This window comes from Anastrepha ludens, chromosome 6 (assembly GCF_028408465.1).
Source record: "Anastrepha ludens isolate Willacy chromosome 6, idAnaLude1.1, whole genome shotgun sequence".
In the NCBI taxonomy this organism is placed as follows: domain Eukaryota; kingdom Metazoa; phylum Arthropoda; class Insecta; order Diptera; family Tephritidae; genus Anastrepha; species Anastrepha ludens.
This window is the reverse complement of record NC_071502.1, coordinates 112,264,774-112,290,068: the sequence shown is the minus strand read 5'-3', so window position 1 is coordinate 112,290,068 and position 25,295 is coordinate 112,264,774. Positions and strand designations below refer to the sequence as shown.

General features: G+C 35.2%; 4 protein-coding genes across 16 annotated transcripts in view; 1 reads left to right on the top strand and 3 right to left on the bottom strand.

Annotated features, from left to right (window-relative positions):
* Positions 1 to 5,911: 5,911 nt before the first annotated feature.
* Positions 5,912 to 7,335, bottom strand: LOC128866272 (stomatin-like protein 2, mitochondrial). 2 transcript variants are annotated; one of them, XM_054106865.1, is made up of 2 exons: positions 7,179 to 7,335; positions 5,912 to 7,123 (listed from the first exon to the last, which is right to left on the bottom strand). In XM_054106865.1, the coding sequence occupies exon 2, from the start codon at positions 7,079 to 7,081 to the stop codon at positions 5,981 to 5,983; it is 1,101 nt and encodes a 366-aa protein (XP_053962840.1). In that variant the 5' UTR covers positions 7,082 to 7,123; positions 7,179 to 7,335; the 3' UTR covers positions 5,912 to 5,980. The 2 variants fall into 2 exon arrangements, with proteins under 2 accessions (XP_053962840.1, XP_053962839.1); XM_054106864.1 differs by having other exon boundaries at positions 7,213 to 7,335.
* Positions 7,336 to 7,440: 105 nt separating this feature from the next.
* On the top strand, positions 7,441 to 9,074 carry LOC128866273 (protein Rae1). Its single transcript, XM_054106866.1, has 4 exons — positions 7,441 to 8,109; positions 8,172 to 8,397; positions 8,460 to 8,782; positions 8,847 to 9,074. Exons 1-4 carry the CDS (start codon positions 7,678 to 7,680, stop codon positions 8,928 to 8,930), a joined length of 1,065 nt encoding a protein of 354 aa, XP_053962841.1. The 5' UTR covers positions 7,441 to 7,677; the 3' UTR covers positions 8,931 to 9,074.
* Positions 9,065 to 9,931, bottom strand: LOC128866274 (NADH dehydrogenase [ubiquinone] 1 beta subcomplex subunit 3). 2 transcript variants are annotated; one of them, XM_054106868.1, is made up of 3 exons: positions 9,802 to 9,931; positions 9,469 to 9,626; positions 9,065 to 9,395 (listed from the first exon to the last, which is right to left on the bottom strand). In XM_054106868.1, the coding sequence occupies exons 2-3, from the start codon at positions 9,591 to 9,593 to the stop codon at positions 9,206 to 9,208; spliced, it is 315 nt and encodes a 104-aa protein (XP_053962843.1). In that variant the 5' UTR covers positions 9,594 to 9,626; positions 9,802 to 9,931; the 3' UTR covers positions 9,065 to 9,205. The 2 variants fall into 2 exon arrangements, with proteins under 2 accessions (XP_053962843.1, XP_053962842.1); XM_054106867.1 differs by having other exon boundaries at positions 9,469 to 9,606; positions 9,802 to 9,928.
* A 7,123-nt stretch (positions 9,932 to 17,054) lies between these two features.
* LOC128868881 (dentin sialophosphoprotein) overlaps positions 17,055 to 25,295 on the bottom strand; it is a 143,762-nt gene continuing 135,521 nt past the window's right edge. For 10 of the 11 annotated variants that reach the window (XM_054111445.1, XM_054111446.1, XM_054111444.1 and 7 more), the window contains one exon: positions 17,055 to 25,200. In XM_054111445.1, coding sequence (XP_053967420.1) covers positions 23,493 to 25,200 — 1,708 coding nt within the window. In that variant the 3' untranslated portion in view covers positions 17,055 to 23,492. The remainder of the gene's footprint in view (positions 25,201 to 25,295) is intronic. The other variant, XR_008455171.1, reaches the window with a different exon arrangement.

The following is a 25,295-nucleotide window of genomic DNA, read 5'->3' as shown; positions in this document are numbered from 1 at the left end:
TTGTGCTTTAACAACACACGGCTTTTCGTTTGCATTAGTTTGTATAGTTTTAATCTCACAATACTACCGAGCCATTCACTGAATTTTCACAAACATGTAATTTTCCCCACTCTTGTTTGTTTTGTAATGAGAAGGGAGCTGACGTCAGATTTGTCAAAATCGCGAGAAATAAAGTAACGGTTTTTTTAATGGTGCCACCTTAGATACTCAATTCGCCTTGTTATTCCAGGAAACGCGCGATACAGCACACTTCGGAATAATTTCGTATTCATTTCAAAACTTATTAAAACTGGCTTTCTGAAAAAAGCATCCAATTCTCAAGCAACCGCATGAGTCAGATTTGTACATATCCTAGAAATTTTTAATATTTTTATAAAAAAAGTTTGTGATTTCCAATAAATTTTGCGATTTCTCAAAAAACTTTTGGCAGTGATTACTAATGCGGTTCACATCAACAGTTTTTTCCATAAGTATGCATCTGTTTTTATAATTTTTCAATATAATGTATTAGACTGATTTTGATTAAATTCATCAAACTTCTTGTTATGTACTTTCATTCAATTGTGTCAAATTTTGCAAGTCTTCATTTCATTGTATCTAACTGTTTATGTTGAAATTTATATGTGATTACTCCACTGTGCGTTGACGAGGTCACACAACTTTTGTTGCCATTCACAAAATTTCGGGGATTTTATTTCTGCTGCCTTTATTTAATTTGTATGTGAGATGAGCGCTAGTGAACATATATCAAATATACGTAAGAGATATGTATGTGTGTGTAACACATATTAATATGCATTTGTGTGTGTGTGTTAATTGGCTCTTGTGCAATTATTGTTTAGACAAAAATTTGTAGCTGTAGAACTCATTATTTTTCATTTCGTTTTGTTTGCAAATTCGTTATTTGTAGATGTACATTCATATATGTATGTATGTACCACCGTGGGAAGTATAAATGTATGTATGTACATAATATGGCATATGAAAAGAAGTCGAAGTACAACCAAGGCAATAAAACTTGCACGAAATTCTCGTCCGTTCAATTACTAAATAATTGCTTCATTTGTTATAGGTATAAATATGTTTGTGTGTATGTATACATACAGTTGGTCAAGATATTGATCATACATACATATATGTATGTGTGCGGAATAAAAAGTAATAGTTATGTTCAAATAAAACAATTTTATTCTCAATGCAGTCATTAACATTTTTAAAAGCCAAAAATAAATTAATTTTCACAAGGATTAAAACAACTCATAGCCAATTTTATTTTTGAATAACTTTTTCACTAAATAAAAAAACTATTTTGAGTGATGGAAATCTTTATTTGCACTTTCACAACTTTTTATGTTAAGTGGAAAAGATGTTATCGAGCTCTCGAGTTCAAGTATCCAAAATACTTGTAAAGTAGGGGAAATGAGAGAGCAAAATGGCATTTAATTTTGAGGGGAAGTTGTAAGTTTTTACTGGATAAATGTTTACCTTTAAAAATTTGCAAGTGAGAAAAACAACTGATCGCAAAGTAAAAATAAACTCGGATTGAAATTTGTAAATTGAGTAAAAATTCTAAATTTAAATAAAAATTAGGTTATGTTAGGTTTGGCAGCCGCATCGCACATAAAGACAGCGATGCCACTTAGACCACGAAATGCGTCCGTTGTAAGCCGCAGGGGCTGGGCTACATTTCCCTTTCCATATTGAACCATGCTGAGCTTTTGACAAAGCGTAAAAGGTTGTTGATACCTAAAGTGTATAGATTATCTATATTCGTTAAGAAGTAGGATTTTAAAAATCGGTTTCTTCTTCTGGCTAGAGCCGGACATGTGCAAAAAAGGTGTTGAATTGTTTCCAATTCCTCCTCATTTCTGCAGCTACGACAGAAATCATGCGTGTATACGCCTAATCTCCTTGCATGATTTCCTATGAGACAATGTCCTGTGAGGGTCCCTACTAAGGTCCTATTTTGAAGTCTACTCAATTTTATAATATTCTTGGACAGACGTAGATTGGCCATGTTTGCCTAGCAATTTCACAGATATTGGCACTAATCCATCTTTGACTTACATAACTGATTAGTGCGTCCTTAATAAGAAGCTTACAAGTTGCGAGAGGTACCCCCATAAAATTACTTATATTTGGCATACAGGTACCTTCTTCTGCAAGTTGGTCAGCTCTACAGTTCTCCGGCATATCTCTGTGGCCTTTAACCCAGCATTGTTTGGAATGCATCCAGGGCCCGTAGCTTGGCTTGGCAGCTTGGCTGTCTGATAGAATGCAGATATCATTTCATGATATTCTGTTTATCTCTAACCATTTTAAGGCTTCATGAATTCCGCTGGAAAAACACTACAGTGATCCGGTAGTTTAAAGGATTCACTGCTAGAAAGCTCTTCGCAATATAACCCTGATCCTACACCGGTGTCCATTTTTAATCCGTCCGTGTTGATCTTAACGGGTGTGTTGGGTGATGGATTTTCTTCAAGCCATTTCAGTCTAGAACAGATTTTCATAAAGAAATTTCTTTCGAAGCAGAGAATGGGAGGGTGATAATCACAACACTGGGTATATCCGTATAGGAGTCTAAGATGGTTGAATGTCCATGTGTGATAGTCTTCCATTGTGAGCTCGCTCTGAGCCTTAAAGCGGAACAGGCCGCTGAGTATTTGCAAAAGAGATCTGGGGGGGCAGATGTAATATGATATCCGAAGCCATGGCTTCGTCAGTAGGCTTTCATAAAAATTCAATAAAAATAAAAAAAATTAAAAAAAATAAAAAAATCTAAATAAAATAGAAAAATTTTTAAAATGGAAAATGTCAATAAATATATTTTAGATAAAATTGGACGAAATAAAATTATATGATGAAAACCTCGTTATTCGCATTTTATTTACTTTTTTTAATCTAATACGAGATAGCTCAACTGAAATTTTTTCAATTATTATGATTTTTCCGTCCAACAATTTTATTAGCTGTTCGTAAAACTTGCAATTTGCTACTGGTTTTGCGCCCATGCACTTTTTTTTGATGTTTTTCTCTTTAATAGCTAATTTTAGAAATTAAGTTACTGGATAATTTTTATCGCATTTTCCATAACTTTTCGCAAGATTTCCGTTGACAACTGTTCGCATTCTTGTCAAATACTCTGATTAAGGGTTGTGATTATCTGAAGCTTGTGGGTGGGCATAAGACCGCGACTTGAAATAGCCCCCAAAAAGAAAAAGAATCTGGGACGCTTAAATAGGGCGATCTTGCTGGCCATGACCAGAAAACGCTTCCTTCACAATATCCATTGTGGCGCGTGCTGTGACTGCTCATCCAATTTCGGCAATAAGAAGACGTTTATCATGGCCATGCAGCGTTCGCCAGTAACAGTGACCACATTGCCGATGATGTCCTCAAAAAAAAAAAAAGAAAAAAAATACGGTCCAATCACCCCTCCCTCGAGAACGCTGCGTCACACAGTGGCTTTGAGTAGATGTAATAGCTCTTCAAGCATCACACACGGCCCAAAAACGAAGATTTTACTTATTTAGGTAGCCGCTTAATTGGATGTATGATACGCCTGGACGCTCATAATGATCGGTGACCTCTTCGTTGCTGAGATAGTCGTCGTCAATCTCATCTAATTGCAGGCCCAGGAAACAGACTGTTCCGACGGGATGGGATCAAGGGGAGAGAGGTGTTAGATAAGTCGATTTAAGGGGATATGTGAAAAGGTGGTTAGTGTTATAACGGGTACTCTCACATGCCACCAGATTCGAGAACTGTAGTGGTCAGTCGAGTATTTGTATACGACTTTCTTGAAACTACTCAGAGATGTTGTGCTCAAACGAAGCTCTCAACGAACTCGCATTAACTCCCTCACTTCTCTTTTAGAACTAACCTCGCCTTTTCTAAGGTAAATTGCCGTGGTAATAGTGAAAGAAATCTATCTATTTTTTTTTACAAAACTAAGCATTTTACTTAATATAAATTTTTTTTTTAATTTAAACTTCATTTCATATACAACTTCTCACAATAATTGAACGCAAGGTGTCAAGGACATTCGATTTATTGCTGTGGTCCCATAGTTGGTGTCCAAGTTAGATTAGTAGGCTTCATAAATCAAACTTAAGTTGAAATTAAGGCGTTAGAAGATCTGGCTTGGAAACAAAAAAAAACCAGACATCATCACACGAGACAGTGGTAGTAAAACGATGCTGGTCACTAAATAGGAGTATTTCAGTGGAAATATTCAACCACCTCAACAACAACATAAGGGGTTAGGAGTAGTCTGCGGCCCGAAAAAATGATGATTATCAATACTTTTTTTTTGTTAGTCAATTACTTTATTTTACAAAAATAAAAACAAAGCATTAATACATCAGGTTTCTACTTGACTTTAGCAAAACTTCAAAAAAAAGTAATAATAATTGTAAAAGTTATCGCTGTTTGTGTGGAGCCCATTTCTCCAGAAGTCCCTTGCGGTGATCATCATTATCGTCATTATTTATAGATAATCTTATGCCCGATCGAAGCTTTTTTTGTTTTTCAAAATTAACAATATGGAGGCTTCAGGAAATATTTTTCAAAGAAAAAACCGTCAATTAATTGTTAAAAACAAATCGAAATTTTTGACAAAAAAAAATCGTTCGATCTGGCACGAGTTTTTTATGTTTTTCAAAAGCAATATACATTTTATTGAAACCTACCGAGAGGTTTTAACTAGTTGATTAAAGCTTTCATTATTATTTTGATTGAGTCCACCTACACATCTTGAAAGTAAATTTTCATTACTGAGATCTTCGTAAGTAGGTTTGATAGCTTTTAAAACATCAGCAGGTAAGGGAGAATAATATTTCTTTGCACTGAACGCCACTTATTAATATTTCAAAAAATATATATACATATATATTTTTTTATTATATGTATATATATTTTTTTTTTTACATTTTATATTAGAAATTTGTAATTTTTGGATTATATTGGACGCAATTCTTGTTTTAGTCTTTATTTTTTCAATTTTTTTTTTTTCTTTTAATTTAATTGAATTTAATTTTACATAGCGAAATTTGTATAAATATTTTCACAAGTACCGAACAAAATGCATTAAAACATGTTAGCCGATTTTAGAAGTTATGATTCACACTAAAAAGCCATACACATTTTCATAGTTATGTTTATTCATATTACATAGGGGAAAGAATAATAAAGAAAATCATTTAATGCGCATAAATTACTGTACAGTAGTGATAGATTGTTACCGTTACTTTTTTTAAATTTGCCTGGGAATTATACATACATTCCAGAGGACCAAAGATAACGTGGCAAATGTCATGAAAAGTAAGTTAAGAAAAAGTATAATAACTTACATAATTTTCTACAATTCCACAACTCAATGGTTATTAAATAGCGAGATTGGCGTTAGCAAAACTTTTTATGTACATATGTATGTATACATTTTGATTTCATACATATTTATGTGTACTTTATCTTGATGCACTTTATCTCCTACTCCATTCTTACCACGCTTCTTTCGCATTGTTCGCAATAGTACTGGACATCATCTTTTGTCAGATTCTTTAGGTCACGTTCTACTTTCGAACGCCGAAAGATGCGGCGTATAAGGTGCTGGGATCCACTACTTGACCAGAAATCTCCTGTCAATGTCGAATGAGTAAGCGATTTACTTACAAAAAAATCATAGGAAGGAAAAGGCTTTACGCTTATCCCTTCGCGGTCATTGGCGTTGGCGCCTGCGTATTTCTTTTTTTATTATAGCATAGCAAACACTTGCAGTTGTTGTTGTCACAACAGCTTAAAACTTTCCCTGGCAACTTTTAGGGAATACTGTTGGATAATAGTACAATACTTATTGGTAGTATGTAAGGACTATAGTTCGACTTCCAATAAAAATAAAACTAATATATACATATAACAATAAAACACATAAATTGCAATTTTATTACAATTCATAGTTGACTTTATCGTTTTTCAGTTATTCAATTTCCATTTTCTGTAATTTTACATTCTTATCCTGTTTACAATTAAGTTCATCGCTCCTGTTGTCCACAATCTCACCTGCGGTACTTAAATTCTTCATATTACTAACATTCGTATTTGAAATCGTTTGATAAACGCTTAGAGCTTGTGTTACTAGAGATGTTACATCGCCAGGGTTGGATGGCAATATGAGGGTGTTATTGGTTTTCGCTAAATTTCTAAATGCATCGATATATTGCTCGGCTAAAGTAAGTGAAGCAGCATTTTTGCCATCTAAATTCTGCAATGCCTTTGCAATAGTTTGCAGACCCTGTGCACGTGCATCGGCCACGGCCACCATTGCAGCCGCTTCACCACTCGCTTTGTTTATTTGTTCTTGTCGTTCGGCTTCGGAAGCTAGTATACGTGATTTTCTTTTACCTTCAGCAATATTGATTTCAGCTTCGCGACTACCTTCTGACTCCAGAATAGCTGCACGCTTACGTCGTTCTGCTTCCACTTGCATTTGCATAGCTTCATGTACACGTGTAGGCAAACGAATGTCACGGATTTCGTAACGCAAGCACGCAATACCCCACGCCTCACTTGCCTTATTGATCGAATCGACTATGCTAACATTGAGAGATTCCCGCTCACGGAAGATTTTATCCAACGACATCTTACCCAACTCGGATCGCATTGTGGTTTGAGCAAGTTGTGTTATCGCGAATTCTGGGTCCTCCACACCATAAGAAGCATGGTAAGCATCAATGATGCGCAAGTACAAAACGCCATCTATACTTAGGGTGACATTGTCCGATGTGATGGCACTCTGTTTGGGCACATCAATAGCGATTTCCTTCAGACTTTGTACATATTTGATTTTATCTATAAAGGGCACCAATATATTAAGACCAGGCTCCATAATTCTGTGAAAACGACCCATGCGCTCAACTATCCATGCTTCTTGCTGTGGCACAAACATTATTATCGTATTCATAGGCGTGGATACCTTCGTGCGACTCTGCTGCAATAGTTGACGGCCATTCCGAAGCAATAATGATTGATGGTGTTGCTGTGATAATCGTCCAGCGGTGGTAACAAAGGTACGCAACATCGTTAATACACTTTGACTTGATTACGAGCGAAGAATGAAGAGCTGTAAATTTTGATGAATAGCGAAAGCAGTTATAAATGAAAGAATAACGGCTTACACGATGAAATGTAGTTGTAAAGAGTAATTTATACCTTTTAAACCAATTATTCGCCCTATTATTTAATTTTAAATCGCTTGACAATATGCTCCGTTTGCCAAATAACATTTGACAGTTTGCTTTCATGCCGATTTTCGGAACATGACGAGCGACAAGTGTCAAATATGTACCGCGGCTGCCACGTAAAACTAACAAGAGAAAATGGAAGGAGGTAATTTTCTATTTTTAATAAATGCGATACGGCAATACTTCTTCTTGACAGCCGGCTAGCTGTCACTTTACGTGCTTCTTTTATTGAATTTCGAAAGATTGCGTTTAATTGCCAGGTTTCCAATAGTTGCGGTTTGGAACTGAAGAGTAAATAATAGCAATTGAAATAAAATATACCTAGTTTTCGTAACTGTAATTGCATGGAATAGGCCTGCACACTCAAGAGAAATCCCAGTCATCGAGTGTTGAAAATTGTTTTACCGCCAATATTTTTTAAGTGAAGCACGACATGTTTGGCCAGCCGACGATAGGCGCGACCGCCGCCACACCATCTACAAACCGCATGAATGATTTTGAAGTGACTATGCCACCGGATGATTCGGTGTCTGCGTTAGAATTCAGCCCCAGCACCATACCTCAGAATTTTCTAATCGCTGGAAGTTGGGATAGCAGTGTACGCTGTTGGGAAGTGGAGCAAACTGGCAAGACGGTGCCTAAGTCAATGAAAACAATGGGAGGTCCGGTATTAGATGTCTGCTGGTCTGATGATGGAACCAAAGTGTATATGGCATCTTGTGACAAGCAAGTAAAAATGTGGGATTTAGCCTCAGATCAAGTGGTGCAGGTGGCGGCACATGATGCGCCTATAAAAACGTGTCACTGGATAAAGGGATCTACCTATAGCTGTTTGATGACTGGTTCATGGGATAAAACATTAAAGGTAGCCAGATATTAATATGACCTGTAGAGTTGTGCAAAGTTAATGTTTTAATTTTCTTTCAGTTTTGGGACACACGCACTCCCAACCCTCTAATGGCAATTAATTTGCCAGAACGTTGCTATTGTGCAGATGTTGATTACCCCATGGCTGTGGTGGGTACCGCGAATCGTGGACTCATTGTTTATTCACTAGAAAACACTCCTACTGAATTTAAGCGGCAGGAAAGTCCGCTGAAGTATCAACACCGGGCCATTTCAATTTTTAGGGATAAGAAGAAGGCACCAACGGGTATATTAAGTTAAATTAATCGCAAAAAGTTTACCATTTTAAAAATATTTACTTTTGTATAGGCTATGCGCTTGGCAGCATTGAAGGACGTGTTGCAATTCAATATGTAAATCCAGTGAATCCAAAAGATAATTTCACCTTTAAGTGTCATCGTACCACTGGTACAGCAGGCTATCAAGACATATATGCCGTAAATGATATAGCTTTTCATCCGGTGCATGGCACTTTAGTAACGGTCGGCTCAGATGGCACTTTCAGCTTCTGGGATAAAGATGCCCGCACAAAACTTAAATCTTCGGAGGCGATGGATCAATCGATTACTAAGTGCGCATTCAACAATAATGGCCAGATATTCGCCTACGCAGTGGGCTACGATTGGTCGAAGGTAACTTTTGTTTCCTTTCAATGAAAATATCCTTTCTAATTTTACCACATTGTTCAATCCACAGGGCCATGAGTACTTCAATCTAACCAAAAAACCACAAATCTTCCTACGTTCTTGTTACGATGAATTAAAACCGCGTATTGCGTAAACTTCTTCAAGCAAGAAAGTTAGTTAAGAATCAAACATATGTAGGATCAAAATTTTTTCAATGTAATTAAAACATAACTTTTGAAACCGATGCATTTCAGTGAGTAGAAAAATAGTACCAAAATAAATTTCAAATTAAATTTTATCCTCAACGCTTTATTTGGTACATTGCTGTACATCTATTGCCGGCTAACTATGAATAATAGCAAGCGAATTGAATTATATTTGCTCCATTCAAACATAGAAGTAAAAGGAGGACTCATCTTCAATGACTGATTAATGGTGACTTCCTTCGGCGTGCTCACCATGCCCGTGACCATGATCATCTTTCGAACCAAAAGCATACTCGCAGCCAACGGTTATGGCAGTAGCAATTGTGCCCCACAACAAACCACGGAGGAAGAAAGCGCGTGCGCGGGAGGCGTGTGTGCCCATAGTGCTTGGCTCATAACGCCACACTTCATTTCTAAGAGTAGAAAAAGAGAAACATTTTCATTGACAGCAGTTTGTTAACTTTTAAATATTGAAGAAAACCCTACCTCAGCCATGGATCCTTCAATCCTTGGCGTGCTAATGCTTCTTGCACCTCACGTAGCTTGGGAATGTTTTCAACTTTGTAGATTGATGGATGTGGAACTTTATAGGGTTCACCGTGTCCGCCCATGATTGGTTATAAGCTGAAAGCGAAGGAAGATATCTGATATACACACATATTTATGAGTAAATATTTGTTTATTTGGGTTTAATTAATTGGTGGCTATGGAGTATTCCAAGCCATTGTTATATAATTTTTGTTCACTTAATTTCTATTTTTATGTCGGACACTTTATTGTTAGGCGTTTACTTCTAATATTTTCAACACCTCAGTTTACCTTCTTGTTGACGCTTAAAATTCAGAAAAATGTATATCCAAACGAAAGTTTAGATATGAACACAATATTCCTTGTGGAATTGAAGATCTCCCCGGGCAGCAACACAGGATTGCGTTTGTCAAAATTGGCAAATTGGAAAATCAGCTGTTAAGTAATGCTGCCATATTTGTTCAATACATAAAAAAGCGTGGTAGCCTATAATGAATAACAAAGCGAGTAAAAATAGTCCCGCACATACAAAGAGTAGGACAATGTAGACAGGTATATTTTAATGAATAGAGTTTTATTATTAAAAATTGCTAATATAACTGTGATCAATAAATGATGCAAGCTCACCGCTGGTATCAAAGTTTGCTGCTAGATATTTTTGGTAGCACTGCTCGAACCGGGAGCTGCCACTTACTGTATATATTCTGTATACCCGTTTAGCAAAAAAGATTGCGCAAACCAACTTGATGAATATTTTTTCTGATATCTAAGCAAGGCGCATTCATTAAAGGTGGTGGCATTAGACCAACAACAATATTTTGTACGTTTGATTGTCAAAGAAAAGTATTGACAATGTAGAAAACAAAGAATGAATTCTCCTTGTTTCATTCTGGGGTGACAGCCACATGGACCCGGCGAATGAAATAACAAATCAGCTGATTTACCGATACCACCTTTAACAAATTCGCCTTGCATCTAAGTTATGAAAGCGCAGAAGTAATTGAGGCAATTATTGCTTACACTTTTGGTAGTGCAAACATGAAAATAAACTTAGTTTTAAAAGAATGTTTGCAACGTCCCTAACTTCGAGAGGCTATCTGCCTTTTCTCTGTAGGTGTGCCCATTTTTCGATTGGGCACGAAACTCCTCCACTTGATCTGGCCACAAATCAAAGATAATCACTTCACTACCCTCAATCTACACCAAGAAGTTTTACAGTTTTTTAAGTTAGTTTTACAGTTATAAGTGCCGAAATATTGAAAAGAAACCGATATTTAATTCAATATTTTTGAATTTGATTGAATTTGGTTTCAATTTAGTCACCATCAATTTTGCTTATCATTTCTTTTGTGTTTTTTTTCTCTCATTGAGCAGACTTTGCAGAGTTGCATGGGGAATCCAAGTAAAATTGTGTTCAATTAAAGTCTAATGGCACAATTTATAAATTGAGTTCTTGTATGGTAAATCGAGCGTAATTTCGGCCTTAATTGCTTCGATTTACGCATTTAAGGTGCATGCATGAACATAGCAATAGTAACTTGCCCTTTTTTACATATTAAGTGCCAAGCTGATTTGAGGAAAATCGTCTTCGTTCTGCTTTGTTTATTTAAAATTTTATAACTGTTATGGCGCTGTGTGATGCCACTGAAATCGTAAAATTCATCGTAGGGCTACGAAAGGTCTAATGTGAAACAAACCTTGTCGTATACCTTCGTGCGACGTAACACATACGGTACAAGGGCTGGAAGTATTTAAAAGCCAGTGCTCCGCTATGTTATATGCTGCAACTTTCTTACGAGTACGAATAAAAAAACTTATCTTACTCGTACCTAGATGCACGTGTTAAAGGGGAAAATCGATCTTGTGAATTGTTGTTGGGACGATTCTTGATTTGTCCTTTATTCATTAAAGCGAGACGAAAGGCGAATCTATTAAAGGAGGTGGCACTAGATCAACAAGACCGTTTTATGCGTTAAGATGTTACGACAAATGAAAGTAGAGTAGTAGTAAAATGGAACGTCTCGTCTCAAGAATGACAGAAAAAAAGAATGCACCGCTAACACCCTAATGTTCGAGGCGAAAGAAAAAAAGCAAATCAACCGCTATCACCTCTTATAAATTGATGACATACTTCCATCTGTTGAAGATATCAAAATTCTAGGTGTGGTTTTTGATGCACGTTTTACATTTCTTAATCATATAGATTTAATTTCATCTTTACGCTTTACTCTATTCTTGGTTTTATAGGAAGCAATAGCTCGAGCTTTGCAGACCCCTATACTCTTAAGAGGTTATATACAGTTAGAAGGCCAAAAAAAGCGAATTTTCCACAATTTTTTCTGAGAAAACTTTTAAATTTATTGATCTACAAATTTGTACACATATTATGTTATCTTTTAACTGTATTTTAAGACTTAGTATTAATCGAAATATTTATTTGGAAATGAGCTACAGCTGATCTCCGGGAGCTCCTCTCAAAAAAGACGTTTTGCGGTGACCACTATATCTCTGAACTGGATTCTCTGAAATTAAAAAACCAAACAGATTTCGTTAAAGTAATGTTAAATCTAGGAATAAGCAAAATACATTTTTTTCTAAAATTATCGGTTAGGAAAACTTCGATTAATTACTAAAAAATATATTTAAGAAGTTCGTGTTAAAATTTGAGACTAATCGGTATAGCCGTTTTCGAGTAATGTTGGTCACCGACTTTGAAAACACCATTTTGAGAAATACGCGTTTAAAGTGTGAAAATCACTTTACATAGAATAAAAAAAGGTAAGCGCTGCCGCTCCGGCCTTGTACTTTCAAGCACTCTGAAACGCCTTTTCAAATTTGCTTGTAACTTCGAAAATGTTCACCGGAACGATATCGTCCCCTTAGTATAACAATAGCCTATGTGCTCAGAGGCTATTATTTTTTTAATGAATTTTTGGATTCTCCATCGTCGATTTTATATGTGGTCAAAATTTTGTCAAATTCTAGTTCCACAAAGTGGGTCAAAACGTCAGTCAAAAAATAATAAATATTTACAGACATAACGAGATTGGAGTGAGAGCTACTTTCGACAAAAAAGTTTGAAATTCATTTTCTCAAAACATCAAAAAATTTATAGGCTATTTTAATACTAAGGGGACGATATTAAATATTCTGTGTGTTTTCTTAAATATATGTATGTACATTAAGGGGTTATACGCAGTTATGAAGCAAATAAAAGACGGGTTGTCAAGGATTTATCCTGAAGAAACTTCAGAATATTTTAATTTGAAAATTTTTGGCGGTTATAAAAGCATCCTTCAAGAACGTAACAAAATTTTGTATTTATGAAAATGTTGATTATAGAGCGCGCTGCAGGCGATTTCTGGAACCTCCTTTAAAAAAAGACGATTTACGGTGTACATCGTAACTCAGGATTGGATTATCTGAAATCAAAGAACCAAACAAATTTTGTTAATATATTAGATTATCTAGTAATTGATCGTTCGGCTAATCAAAATAGTGAATTTTCACAAAATGGCAGCTTTTAAAAGAAATGATTTCGATTTTTACGTTAAAATTTGGCCGTAAATTGATTATAAAATGGAAAATAAGTATCAGATTAACAAAAGGAACGACTAATTACTAGAAAAAGTATCTTTAAAGATTGAGTTAAAACGGTTGACCGATCAAACAAGCCGTTTTCGAGATATCGTGTACACCGACTTGAAAAATGCCGTTTTGAAAAAAACACGTTTAAAGTTTCAATACCTACCTTAAAACGTGCCGAGGCATCTCTACATATTTAGGTATAACTCCGAAAGTATTGCTTAGATCTACTTAAAATTTCGTGCGTATACTTTTGAATATATGTACACTAGCATTCCCCAGTGGGCTTCGCACCACCATACATAAAATGTTTTTTTATATTGAATCGTCTGGCGTGCTCCCCAATTGGTGTTTTATTGGCTTTTATTATTATTTTGTGGTCATCGGTGGGCATCAGATCGAGTGCCACTTTGAACAATTTCACCAATTCATTGTGTTGATGGAACATTGTTTGCAATTCATTCACGATTAATCTTCTCGTATTCGTCGAAATTGCACAGCGCTGATCTAATTCACGATTCTCATCACCAATAAAATATATTTGCAAAAATTGATGGTCACCATCTGGGAATAGTAGCAAAGACCCAGCTTTATGGTATATTTGACCTTGAATCTGTAAAGTTCGAGAAATATATGTAGATAACGGATCTGAATTTTTAAAAACATCCAACACAGGGACGGCACATAAATTAAATACGATATTGTTTATTCCAAACGAAGTAATAACCTTAAACGTTGGCAAAAATCCATCTCTTATAATATTTGTAGCTCCAAAAGATGTGATTTGAAAGCATGAATTGTATTTTTTAATGTTTAAGAGGAAATGCTTCGACGTTGGTGAATTGCCAAAAACCAATGAATGCAAAGGTTCTGGCGGAAGTTCTAGCACCGGCAATTTGACTTTCCCACCAGTACAGCACATACCAGGCGTTTAGTTTCTGAATTTAATTGCTTTGCAATGTATACATTCTATATTCATTTTGCCAATGTAGGCATGCATGCTGTAATCAATGGTGGCATCGTAATTGAAATACGCGCGGTCCATTTGACGTATATCATAAACGGACGTACGCCCACGACGGTTTCTTGGTGCTTCACTATTAACCGACTGATTTCTCCGTCTGTGTCGTTGTCTTTCCACTTAATTTCGTCGAACACGATTTTCTTCACTTTCTAATCACATAAAATGTCATAACTCAGGAACGGCTGCACCGATTTCAATCAAACTTCACACAAACCACCTCCTCAAAGATAGAAAAGAACTCTAAAATTTTCGTGTCAATCGGTTGGGCGGTTCTTGAGTTATAAGATTACCAAGGAAATGTAACTTCTTTTTATATATATAGATTACAAAAATGTAATAAAAAAAAAATCGATTTTTTTGAAAGTCATAACTGCGTATAACCCCTTAAGAAAAAAAAGGAGTTTTTTCTAAAGAAAAAGTTTTTTCTAATAGCGATCGCCCCTCGGCAGGCAATGGCAAACCTCCGAGTGTATTTCTGCCATGAAAAAGCTCCTCATAAAAAAATATCTGCCGTTCGGAGTCGGCTTGAAACGGTAGGTCCCTCCATTTGTGAAACAACATCAAGACGCACACCACTAATAGGAAGAGGAGCTCGGCCAAACACCCAAAAAGGGTGTACGCGCCAATTATATATATACATATATAGGGTGCGCTTCAACTTTTTTCCGATAGGGAGGGCGAACGACGCAATATTTTTTATTTTTCGCTTGTCATTTGTAAACTTCATTAGTATACATTTCATCATGGAACGCTATTTTGTTTTGGTGACGTCTGTCAAATCTTTTGTTTATTATTCAGTTGTTTATGCCAAATCTTCATGGTAAGTTACACGATTGAACAGCACGTTCAAATGATAAAACTTTATTATCAAAATGAGTGTTCATTAACGCAAACGTTGCGCGCATTGCGCCCATTTTTCGATAGACGTGGTGGCCCTTCCAATTTCTTATGGCCCATATTGAACCATATGGACCTAGACGACATGTAGTTCCAGCAGGACGGTGCTACGTGCCACACAGCAAACGCCATTTTATTCCATTTCAACATCTACCCGCTCTTATTGAAAAACCCTTTATATATATTAAGAAAAAATAAAAATAAATCGATTTTTTCCATATTCTAACTGTATATAACCCCTTAAGTTACTATATATTGCATTTGTTCAATCTGCATTAGAATATGCCGTGCTTATTTGGAGACCCTACCACAAATTGTCTTTTGACAGAATTGAAATGTTCGAAAACATTTTCTTAAATATGCTCTCTCTTCCATGAATTTCACTGATCCTGCTCCGTCGTATAAGTCCGTCTTACTTCTAATTGATCTTAAACAGCTAGAAAGTATGTTAGAAGATGTTGTTGTTGTAGCAGTATAAAAATTTCTCATACATATACGAGGAATACTGCTGCAGTGACAGAATAAGAAATCAGTACAAATTATGCCTGCAATGGTGATATTGCTCGCTCGCTTCTTCCTATTGCTCTCTCTTCATCAATGAGATCTCGAATTCTATTGTATTGGATTTTAGCTTTCTCTAAACTATGTTTTTCTGCTCAATTAAACTGTATATTGTAATTTACCTTCTCGATAACCAGCTTTTTTTAGTTGTAGTTAGTAAGAATAATTGTTTATTGATTTCGGCTTGCGTGAGACAAAGAAATATCCAAAATAAATCCATGTGCATATGTGACCTTACCAAACTAAAAATCTCCCTTGTAAATAAAACAACACTTCTTGTAATATATATATTTTGTTTATTCAAGTATTATTATATTTATTATTTATCTCTTGTTTTATTGCATTTTTGATTATTCATTATTTTTTATATATATGCTTTTAATATAGATATACGTATAGTATGTAGAATAGATGCAGATGAAATTTTTAAAGTATTTTAGTACTGAAACTTAAATTATTGAATAGAGATGAAATGAAAGTTAAGAACACCTTTTTATGGGGTAATGAGCATGAGAGATTTATGTGCTTACTGCACATATGTATTTGTGTATGTTTTTGTTATTTTTTTTTTTCAATGACAATATTTTTTACAAAAACTTCAAGTTTTCATACATATATACACATATTTTAGACATGTATATTTATTTTACTGGTCTCATACCATTTAGTGCACTACGATTTTATCTTAATTTGAAAAAATATCTATATAATAGAAATTCAGTAATATTATCAGTATTTTAATCAATATTTTAACATTAGGTATAGCTGTCTGGTTTTGCCTTTGTGGTTTATTTAAACATTAATTTATGCATTTTTATTATGAAGAACCATAACAAACATAATCCAAATATGAAATGAAATAGTCAATGAATGGGCTTTTTCGCAATTAAAAATGCTAAACTGGAATTAGCATTGAAATGAAGTTTTGCTTGGCTTGGCGCAGTTAGACAAAATATTACATTATGGCGAAGTGTAGAAAAACTCAAAATACCTATTGTAATTTGTTGCGAAATGTGATTGAAGTGTTGTTCATGATTTCTTTAATTTTTAATAGACAACAATGATTCTGCATTTTTCACACCCACATAACGTCGGTACACGTTTCTAACTAACCGCTAAATATTACAGTAATTTATATATGATTCTTATGTAATTTTTAAGTCAAGTATTTTTTGTGTTTATTTTAACAATAGTAGTGTGTTGTTGTATTTTATGAAATATTTAATTATTACAAATTATTATTATAAGTGTGTGGCATACTTTTTGTATTTTTCATAAAAAGTTTTGCAGATTTTTTTTTGAATTTTTTTGTTTTCTTTTTTATGTATAGCGACTTTTATGAATGAACTTACGCGGCTACTATATCTCAATGTAGTATACAAATTTTATATATTAATTTTAAAAAGATCTATTTTATAAGGAAACTCTCAACTTATTACTTGTTTCGTAATGTAATTTTTTTATATCTATTTATTTGTTTTTTTTTATTTCTTAATATTTTTTTATTTATTAAAATTTTTTTATTTATTAATATTTCTTCTTGGCTTTTGTTTTTGGTGAGTCAATGCTGTTGCACTAACAAACTTCTGTTAAGAATTGCAGATCTTGTGATGCAATGCCAGATTAAATTTTGATTTTTTTCTTATTTAATTTAATTGTATTAACTGTTTATCTGAATTTGTTTTATTACACTTTTCCTTATTTAATGTTACTTAAATTTTTATATTCTAAAATATTCAGTTTACAACAAAAAATTGTAAGTGCAACAGGATTAACTAATTATATTATATTTTATATATATTATACATATGTATGTACATATGTATATATATATGTTGCTCATACTTATTTTTCAAAATTATTAATCACCATTAAGTTGCTATGTCAACTCTAAAAGTAGTTTTATATTAAAAATGATTTTAATTTGTTTTCGTGCTTCTAAGCAAAAATACTGTGTTGGAAGGTCAACGCAATGCAACAATATTCATCCAAAGATAACAGCGAAATTGATAAAAATAAAAGAGCTCCAAAGCGATGCATAAAAAAAAATTTCCCAAAAAAAAATTAGAATAATAATTTACAAAATATTGTAATCAATTTTAAAGCAAGTATTTCGCTGATACGAATCATGATAAAAAGAAATGTAGTGTATTTCAAATATTTTTTTTGTGGATTTCCGCCATAAAGTAAGCAATCTGCCAAAACATTTAACTTTTTTTTAAATTTACATTATTTTCTTTACTAACAAGACCCTGTTTTAGCAATGTTGTACAATTCGGCATTGTGTTGTTTTTTTTTATAAGCCTATTTGCTTTTGTTGTTTTATAAGCGTAAGTTATTTTCTCGTTTCTCTCCTCATTTCTCTCTGAAATGTACTGAGAGCTGCAGTCGCTTTTGATTATAAGTTTGATGTTTTAGGTTGTTTTTGTTGTTTATTTAATTTTACAGTTTAGCAATTTTGATACGAAAGAGGTGTGTTTGAGCTGCAATAATTGCGGCAGTGTTATTTTTTATCGTAGAGAGCATCACGCTCTGAGCGAAAACTCCGACAGCATTCCACCAACGTCAGACCCTCTATAAAAAAAAATATATATTCATATGTGTATAATTGGTGCGTACATCCTTTGTTGGGTGTTTGGCCGAGCTCTTCCTCTAAATTGTGGTGTGCAGATTTGTCCGACGACCTACAGTTTTATGCTGCCTTCGAATGACATACTATGGTTGTCCAAGAGCAGCTTTTTGATGGCAGAAGGTTTGTTATTGTCTATCGAGGGGCGAGCGCTTTTAGAGAAACCCTTTTCTATCATTTTGGTGTTTCATGGCCACAGGGCCTTTTCGATTACGGGTCCTACCGAACGGTAATCACGTATAAACGTATTCGGCTACTGTGACCACGAGAAATATTAAAAAAATATTTAACAAAGTGTGTTTGAATTTGGCAGTTAATCGGCTTTCAGCGAATTTCAAATGATCAGCTGATTGGCTGACGCAAGCTGGTTTTTTTTTACGAAAAAACTGAGTAATCCATCATGCTAGGTTTCTTAACAGAGAACCGCACTAAGTTGTGAATCACACATCGGCCATCAAATACATATATAAATTGCTTACATATTAAAAATCTGTTGATTCTGATCTGATCTAGTGATGAGACTAGCACAACAGACGCAACACAAAAAATTTCACTGCACATTTGAGATGGAGCATGAAAAGTAAGTAAAGTTTGTAATAAATACTATTGTAGTTTACAGTTGAATACAGCAAAAAACTAAGCTGGATTGGATTGGATTTTAAATTAGTTTCGTATGAATAAGAAATCGATTTTGTTTTTGGGCAAAGTACTGAAAAAATGAAAATTGAAGTTCCCTATCTTAGGCCTACAATTCTAAAGAAAATTAGAACTAGAAAATTAAAATAAAAGAGAAATTAAATTAAAATGTATCTTCTTATTTTCATTTAAATAGGTTAGGTTGAGGTGATTGCAATTACCCACAAGTGTATAGCAAGAGGCCAGAGGGTCCATTGTTATGCCACTATGGTTGCAAACTCATCAGAAAGTGCGTTAGTTAATAATATTAATCGCAATGTAAACTTAAAATAAAAAAAGAAAAATTAAAAAAAGTGAATAGATCAAAATTTCCATTACTTTTCCAACTTTTACAAATATCACCTTCTATGCAAAATAATTACTGCCATGTTACAGCAGATTATCAGGTGGGCCTCAGCAACAGAGTATCAAAGAATACACGAGATTGCAGTATTGCGGTAATTATTGCCCAGCTCAAACACACGCAAAGTCTTCTTAATGATATCAACAAGAGGAATCAAAATGCATATAAAGCAAGGCACATAAACAGATAGCAAGCAGCAGTAGGGTTGCATTTTTGATTTCTTCTATTTATTTGGTCACTAAATCCTCCAGTCTTATGTAAGTAACTCTGAACTATCAATCTTAGTTCATAGAAAGCAAAAACAAAATACATTACTTTTGTTGTTTTTGCTCTACTGCTGCTAGCCAAGAATCATAGAATACAAGATTGCGCCTTCCGAATTCGCTGTGAAGTCATGCCCGAGAATATTCGAAAAAAAAGAAGGGGTACGCGGCAATTCGTTTTCATTTGTTTGTTTAATTTAAATGTCACAAATTACAATATTACCAAGCCATTCACCAAATTTTTTAAGCCGCTTGCACCCTTATTCGTGGCGTGCGCCTTGATGTAGGAGCCTACAATTTTAAGCCCACTCCGAACGGCAGATATTTTTTATGTGAGCATTTTCATGGCAGATATACACTCGGAGGTTTGCCATTGCCTGCCTAGGGGCGACCGCAATTAGAAAAAAACGTTTTCTTCATTTTGGTGTTTCACCGAGATTCGAACCTACGTCCTCCAAATGGTAGTCTGGTAGCCTATTCGGCTAGGGGCGTCATGCATACGAACAAAAGAAGGGGCACACGGCACTTCGTTTTCACTAGTTTGTTAAATTTAAATATTGCCCTTCCTCTTGTTTGTATGTTTTGTATATTATGGTGCCTTGTCAAAATCACGAAAAATGCAGTAACCCTTTTCGCCTTGGCTGCTACCTGTTTGATATGCCGATATAAATGTAACTTTTTCATTTTAGTTCGTTTCGTTTATTTTTTTTATTTAATTTTTATTATTAAATATTTATTATTGTTTTCAATTTTTTTTTATTTTTGGTTTTTTATTCTTTGTTTTTATTTTTATTAATATTTTTAATTTTTAATTTTTATTTTTATATTTTTATATTTATTATTATTTTTTGTTTTTATATTTTTATTATTTTTTATTTTATAATTATTTTCTATTTTATTATTATCTTTTATTTTATTATTATAATTTATTATATTTTACGTAATTAATATGTCTTAAATTTATATTCATTATATATTATTACATTTTTATTCCTTATTTTCAAATATATTTTCGTCCAACTATATAACAGTCAGGCGCTTGCTTTTTATGTTATTTAATACATTAGTTTTACTTAGTTTCCATATTCATTTTTTTTTAGTTTAGTTTAATTAAATTTTTCTTTAATTTATTTTACATTTTACTTTATTTCACTACTTTGTGTTTGTTTTATTTAATATTTATTACATGACTTTCTTTTTTTTGTTTTACAATATTTTACTTAGTTTTATTATTATATTGCAGTATTTATTACACATCATGTTTAATTTAATTTAGATTTATTTTAAATTGTTTATTTATTTCACGTTATTTTTTATTTTTGCATTTATACAATATATTTATTTTAATATTATAGTTTTATGTTTTTGTTTTGCAACGTAGATCAGTTAAAAGATGTCGTTAATTAAAAATAAGTTTTGAATGAATTTATAGAAGTTGCTTCTGGGGATTTTAAATCGTAAAAAAGAATAAAACGCACAGCTAAATTAATAGTAATTTAAAATAATAGTTTACAACTTCGCTACTTCACAGTACACCGCTATGTAATATTTTGAGGCTTCCCCAATCATTGCATTTATTTTGTTTTTATTCTCAGCGAATGAAATTTACGGTCTTCAGGCAATGCTCTCTGCATGCTCATCTGAAAAAACGGTGCTTTTTTATGGCCAGCTCTAGTAGTATTTTACGCTCTTACAACTTGTTACTGTTGTTATTAAAAGCTTACCCAATTGTTTTTGCACAACATATGCGTTGCATTGTTGTTTGATGATAAATTGAACTTTTTGAAATGAGAGTTTCTTTGCTGAAGCTAACATAAATATTCGCAGCTGTCAGAGCTGCTGGGCGTCGCATAGTATAATAGTAAAAACCGATTGTTTTTAGTACTCTCTCTTTTACACTTGCTTCCCAACATGCTTTAAATATCAACGCAATTGCCTGCTACTGGGCGTGTTCGAGGCACGTAATAAAAGCGGCAGTATTGCAGTACTTATAAGCGTTTGCAGCCTTGTTGCAAATGCTAAGCTGATACTTTTCTGATGCTCGGCACATGTTTTGCATAGATGCGCGAAAGTGGATAAATAAACAAGAATAATGGAGCTTTGTATAAATATTTTCCTTGGTAATTCCGATACTGACGGTAATTTACTATTGAAAAGGACAAAAAGAGAATAAAGCAATTGTGCAAAGATATTTTTTATGATGCTGATTTGAAACACTTTCCGCGCAATAGTGAAACATTTTTTTTTTATTTAGTTTGAACGCTCTACTTTACCCAAAGTTGCAAGTGAAATTCTTTCGAACGTGATACTTCAACACAGCGGCTGTGATTGCATCTCGAACAAGCCCACAATCTTTTAGCTGAACCTCTTTCTTTGTTTTTGTTTTTAAAATGTTTGTTTTTAATTTTGTTATGCTACTTAACTTCTGATTTAGCGCAATCTTTCGAAAAAGAATTTGGCGAAATCTGTTAAAGCGAAAAAAAACGAAAATAGTTGACACTCTTTTCTTTTCGCCACTGTTTAACGTCATTTTCCGTTTGCATGAGGAAGACATTTGAGCAGTATTGCAATGTACATAACGAATATGTTTGCTTGGCTTTAAACTAAGCTTAGCAATTGTTGTTGTTTTTACATGGTCAAAGCATAGTTTCCTTATGAAAGATAGTACATTTAACAGTTAACTGCAAGTTTCGTTTAGCGAAATAATCGCTAAGTAAAAATTATTTTCAATGAACTTTTTATGCCTTGTTTTTGTAACTAAAAATTACTTAATTTTTATGCTTTGTTTTCGTAATTAAAAGTTACTTAACTTGTATGCTTTGTTTTTGTAACTAAAAGTTCGATCTTTGTTTTTGTCAATCGTATTTGCATGCGACAAACCCAGTTCGTTTTGCATCAGCTCCTGCAATTTAGCACCAAACACAAGAAGCATTTTTGCTTTTAACATTTACTCGCGTTTCGCGCTCGTAATGTTTATTAACAGGCGCGCTGCGCTGCATTATGTTATTATGAATGGATGTTAATTAAAAAACAAAAAATGGATTTTGCTGTTATAGTCATTGATTCATAAATAAGATTTTTCGGTCATCCATTATAAATATTTATATTTTTTTATGAGTTGTGTTATAATATTTTTAATTTGGATGCCGTTTTGTGCATATGGTAAACATTTTGCTGTTAAAGTTTCTCTTTTATTTTTGTAACATATGTAGTTCTCTTTAATATTTGCTTAAAACAGTTCCAAATTATGCATTTAGAATTTTTCAAGTTAACGATTTTTTTTTTAATTTATAATTTCGTAAAATTTTTACGCGCTGTCCGAAAGCAGCTAATATAGCCAGATTCTGCTCGATTGTATTTTTTCATTCATCCTTAGCTTTCTTCAATTTTCTGCTTATGCACAATTTTCGTCTTCACACTTCTACCCCTGCGTCATTTGTATTTTAAAATATATTTTAGCTTAAAATTCATAATAGGAAAGACACACTGCTTTTTTGCTTACTAGTTTGCTCCAAACGCTATGCGTATCGTTAGTTTAGCTTTAGTTTTCTCTCCCCTTCTCTCTTACTCTCTCTCTCTCTCGGTTGCACGGTGCCACTTTTCTCATTTTTTAAATTAATTGCAATTACTAATTTTTATTTTAGACTTAAATTTAGTTGCTTAAACGTTCAGGCAGTCACATTCGCTTCAAAGTTTTCCCACATTTCTCATTCACTCCGCATACTCAGTCATTTGCATTGGGTTTGGGGGTAGTTGTAGTTGTAATCTAGACTGGTGGCGGCGCTCATTAACTTACATCCGTATGCACATATTTGTAGTTGTTGGTGGTAGTTTTGATTTTCGACATCTCCCAGTCCGCTCAAGGTCTTCGTGAGCGCAATGCATTTAAGCTTCCAGCGCTTTCCTTGCACTTTGAGCTCATTGAGCGTGCCCTTTTTGGGCGCTCCTTTGCACGCACAACGCAGTTCTTCTGCAAATGCACGCTTAAACGCTGACCTCTTCGGTTAGAATGTCATTGAGTAAGCGGTTGAGGCTATCCAGTCCTGTTAGAAAGCCGCCATCTGGGCCGTGGTGCACTGGGGTGCTGGACGCCGCCTGTTGCAGCAGCCCGCTGCCATTGCGCGGCACAAATGCCGTGTGTGCAAAGTCAATTAGACGCACGTCTACTAGACAGCGCGCATCTTCGCTTGTGGCGGCCGCTTGACAGCCGACTATATCTAAGGATTTTGAGGCATGTTGCAGTGTCAAGCGCGCCGCGTTAGCTTTCTTTTTGCTGATGCTATTGCAGTGATTATTCTTATTGCCATTATTATTGTTGTACGTGTTGTGTATGTCTTGCATGCCCGCGAGCAGCGTATTCTTGATCTTATCCGCTGTACTCTCAGTGCCGCATGTTGTTGAGGTGGGTGTCATGAGCGGTGTCTTCACTGGCGACGTGTTAACTGAGGTCGGTGTTGAGGACACCGGAACTGCACTGCTGCTGCCGCCCGCACTGGTCACCACACTGCTTAAGCTTAGTGCAGTTGTTGATTTTTTTGCTTGCGAAAAGGTCGAAATCGCGTCCTTTTTATTGTCACTGACATCGATCTCATCCTCATCGTCGGCATCTTTACAACGCAGACGCTTAACTGCACCACGCACTGACTTCAGCGATGACGCTGTGGACGAGGTGGGCGAAGAGTTGGCAACGGAGGTGGGCAGCTTGCCGACACTGCTCGGTGGCAACGGTGGTGTTGAACAGGCAGATGTTGCGAGTGTTTGCGGTAGCCGTGGTGCTGATGCTAATAGCGGCGTCTCGGTCGCTTGCGCCAATGGCGATATATCGAAGGAGTCTTGCTGCGATTTGTAACGCTTCAGCATGACTTCCGTTTGACCAATTATGCTGCTGTCATAGTCGGAACTGGCTTCATCTGAGCTATTATCGCCCGTCTGCCGTCCACTTGTGACCGCTTTGATTTGCTCGGACAAACCGGAGAAATCGTCGCTGCTGTTGCTACTATAATTCATCCAGGAGTCGCCGGAGTGCGGCGATGATGTCGAGACGCTTGGCAGTGGCGGCTCGGGATCGAGGAATATTGTCTCTTCGGAAATTGGAATGAATGGCGGATTGGTGTTGCTGCTACTGACGGCAGACACATTACTGCTATATGCACTCAGCGCAGAGGATGGTGGCGGCATGGATATAGCATCGATTTCCGTGTGTGCCACAACTACTGCTGCCGCCGAGTCTTCATGGAAGCCACGCACAGGTGTGACCGCTTCTGCGAAACCACACGATCTTTCCAGAGATGTTTCCGTTAAGCCGCGCTTTCGACGCAACGTGGGGCGATTCAGGCCCGACATATTTGTGGAGTCGTTTGAGGCATCGGCATCGTAACAACAGGGATCACCGCCAGTGCTGCTGTTGGTAGCGGAAGCATTGCCGCTATCGGCCGCCACCATGTGCAGATCATCATCGGTTTCATGCAGTTCCAGCTCATCACCGCCATCATGACCAGCAGTATCATCATCTGCATCCACTACATCGTCGTCGTCGTCGATGTCATCATCGTCGATGCTGTTATCGGGATGGTAGTCGAAAGTAGCGGATTTCGTGGCCGACTTGGGGGTGGTGGGTGTAAGCCACTCCTCGATATCCATGGGATGGGTCGACGGATTCTCCTCATAACCCTCGTAGACGATAAGTAATGAACTGCAAATAGGGGAGAAGAATTCAATTAAGAAAATGCAAATTTTGCAAATTAAAAAAAAAATCAAGTGTAATAAAATTAAATAATTAAAGCATTG